Source organism: Atta cephalotes, assembly GCF_000143395.1.
Source record: "Atta cephalotes unplaced genomic scaffold scaffold00046, whole genome shotgun sequence".
Lineage (NCBI taxonomy): Eukaryota > Metazoa > Arthropoda > Insecta > Hymenoptera > Formicidae > Atta > Atta cephalotes.
The window spans coordinates 1,038,345-1,041,324 of record NW_012130110.1 but is presented as its reverse complement, the minus strand read 5'-3'; the positions used below and the strand labels follow the sequence as shown (position 1 = coordinate 1,041,324).

The following is a 2,980-nucleotide window of genomic DNA, read 5'->3' as shown; positions in this document are numbered from 1 at the left end:
CTCTCTCTCTCTCTCTCTCTCTCTCTCTCTCTCTCTCTCTCTCTCTCTCTCTCTCTCTCTTTCTCTCTCTTATCTCTTCTGTCTGTTCTCTCGAATCTCTCTGTACATTTTCTTGTACACCTTAATCACTTTCGGAGGATTCGCACGTGGATTCTCGAATTTGCAAATGCAAGTGCAGAAACATTGTCTCAATCTTCCTAGGATCACATTTATCGAATCATTATTACATACTATTGAAGAATTGATCATTATCGATAGTTTCTCTCAAATCTTGAGATACATTATCTCGAAGTGTGTGTAAATTACGCTTGCACCTGGTCGAAATTCCATGGCGGAGATGATACATGCGGGTCTCATGTACGCGGTAGCTTAATAAACGAAAGTTATCGTCCGAATATTTGTCAGGACACTAGATCATCGCGAATAGCAGCACCTGTCGACACGCGGACAGTAAAGGCTTTCTTTCCCTTATCTTCTCTTCTTCTCTCCCCGTTCTTAACTCGTTCGTTAAGCCCTCAGAGCGCTCTATTTTGTCTGCACCTGCGGATGCCGCGTGTCATGACGCGTCCGTCCCTCGGGGAGCAGAACGTTGGGAGACACGTTGATTAGTGATAATAATAATAGTAATAGTAGTAATAGTATTAGAGTAAGAGTAGTAATATATTACTAGCAATAGTAGCGATAGTAATAGGAGTAACAATAACGATAGTGGGAGAGGGGGGGGAGGTAAATAGTTTCGGGAGGGATGGTAGTAGAAGTAATGGTAACGGTAGAGTCGATAATGATAGCCGATAATGATGGAATAGGAGCGGTGGTAAAAAGAGTGAAGGAAGAACAAAAGTGTCACAGAAGGTCTTGTATCGGTGTTCATGTCCATTTGTATTAGTGTGTACACATGTAATTGACGCGACAATAAATTAACGCGAAACAGAAAGTGAAGGCGGCTCCTCGAGAGTCGCCGGCCGGACGTCGAGCGCTCCAGAGGGTGGGCGAGAGATTCATATTCACCATTGCCTCTCGCCCGCGCGCCTTTTCAGAATCCACGAATTGCGGATCGCGAGCTGCGTTGGTTATCGCGGACTTATTTGCCCTGCGGCGTTAGCGGATAGAAATCGATGAGATGACTCAACGACGTCAAAGTCGAGGGCTATGATCCTACACACATCAACGACTCGTGCGTACTACTGCTGCTACCAACGTTGCTGACGCCGGCGCTTCCAATAACATTGCTATTACCGCAGCTGCTGCCGCAACTATTCCCCGACGACATCAGGTGTTGCTGTTGCTGTTGTTGTTGTTGTTGTTGTTGTTGCTGTTGCTGCTGCTGGTGATGATGATGTTGATGGTGATGATGATGATGGTGGTGGTGGTGGTGATGATGCTGTTCCTGGGTCGTCGTTGTACTTCTTAGAATGTCATCCGCTGAAAGAGGCGTCAGCTTCCACCCGGGCATAAAATCCAGGTCAAGATCAGGCCCAATATCCACATCTAGTAATTCGTTGTTGTTGAGCGGGTCGAGCGGCGACTGACTCGATAAAGATAGTACACTACCCCAATTGATCGATCGGCTGTCGTCGCTGTCACCGATGCCAGAATCGACGTCGGTCTCACCCGACGACGTTGGAGGCACAGGGAAAGGTGTTAACCTACCCTGTTCGGGCGGTTGCAATTGAGCGATTGGCGCCGGTACGACCGGCTCCATAGGTGGTGGACTCCTGTCCCTTTCCATCTCACGTTCTAAGTGTCTCAAAGTATTGCAGATCAGTACCGATCGGTGAAGGCTCGGATCCGGGAATTGGCGGTACCTGGCGAGTTTGCACATTGAAATGTTAAGCACAGCGAGTCGCCGCTGCCTGTAACAGGCCCGGCCGCGCCGACACCAGCTGGACTTAGAACCTTCGCAACACCGCTCGTTCGCCCGATAACTCGAACCGAGCTCCAGATAACTCTTGCCATTTTCTTCTCGACGTATCGTTGGTGGCTCGTAATGATGAAGAGCACCCCATTGTGGTTGAGATCTCGATAGCTGGCTGTAACCATTGCTGCCGATAGGACTAACGGTGGCGCGTTGATGATAATAATGTTGCGTGTGATGATGCAACTGTGTCACTGTGGACGAAGCTGATGTCGAGGATGACGCCGGCGATTGTTGTTGTTGCTGCTGTTGCTGTTGTTGTGACTGCTGTTGCTGTTGCTGTGCCTGTTGCGGCGATTGGGAAGATGGATGGTGTTGCGATGGGTGTTGCGGGGATTGCTGTTGCTGCTGTTGCTGCTGTGACTGCGAAGAACTTGTCGTCGAGGGCTGGCACGAGTTCGTTGCCTGTAGGCAGGGCGAGCTCACTTCCATCTCGTAATATGACGTTGATGTCTGGTTCAGGGGCGGCCCATAACTGTCGTCCATCGCCCACCAGCTACCATCTACGCGTCCGAGCTTCGACGGACTCTCGCCTAAGTCCATGTGGAATTCCATACAGCCGACACCACCCTCCAATTTGCGTTTTCCTGCCGTCGCCTGCAGACCCATCATTGCACAACTCTGAAAAAAGTCACAAATCGCTAACATTAGCTCTATGTATTTCTTCGCGCGCATCCAGCTCTATCTGTACAAAAGACGTAGTAGTAGTTATTATTAGTCTTCAACTACAGTTATGAAAACTATATCTAAATTCTAAGATGTTCTATTTGAGTATAGAATGCAAGTGAATTTCTGCCTTATAGTAATTGATACAGGAAGGTTTCAAAGTATTTTTACTCAGAATTTAGAATCTCATAGTATCAATTGTACACACAAGCATCTAAAATTTTCGCTTTGAGTCCAAATGACTAATGTTATGTAATCGAGAGTCAGGTATATTCCATTATATTCAACCGCTACGACTAAAGTTTGTTTAAGAGTCAGCTAGTTATCTCAAAGTTATTCGTCGATGTTGATGCAACAAAGACGAATAGGCGCGTTTAGTTTTGCGCGACGATCGGAGGC

General features: G+C 47.5%; 1 protein-coding gene across 1 annotated transcript; it reads right to left on the bottom strand.

Moving 5' to 3' along the window:
- Nucleotides 1-1,147: 1,147 nt before the first annotated feature.
- LOC105622506 (probable serine/threonine-protein kinase drkD) lies at nucleotides 1,148-2,527 on the bottom strand. Its single transcript, XM_012203922.1, has one exon. It carries the CDS (start codon nucleotides 2,525-2,527, stop codon nucleotides 1,148-1,150), a length of 1,380 nt encoding a protein of 459 aa, XP_012059312.1.
- Between the last annotated feature and the right edge of the window lie 453 nt (nucleotides 2,528-2,980).

Excerpts from the sequence above, each read along its gene's own strand:
- LOC105622506 (XM_012203922.1), bottom strand. The coding sequence starts at position 2,527 with ATGATGGGTCTGCAGGCGACGGCAGGAAAACGCAAATTGGAGGGTGGT.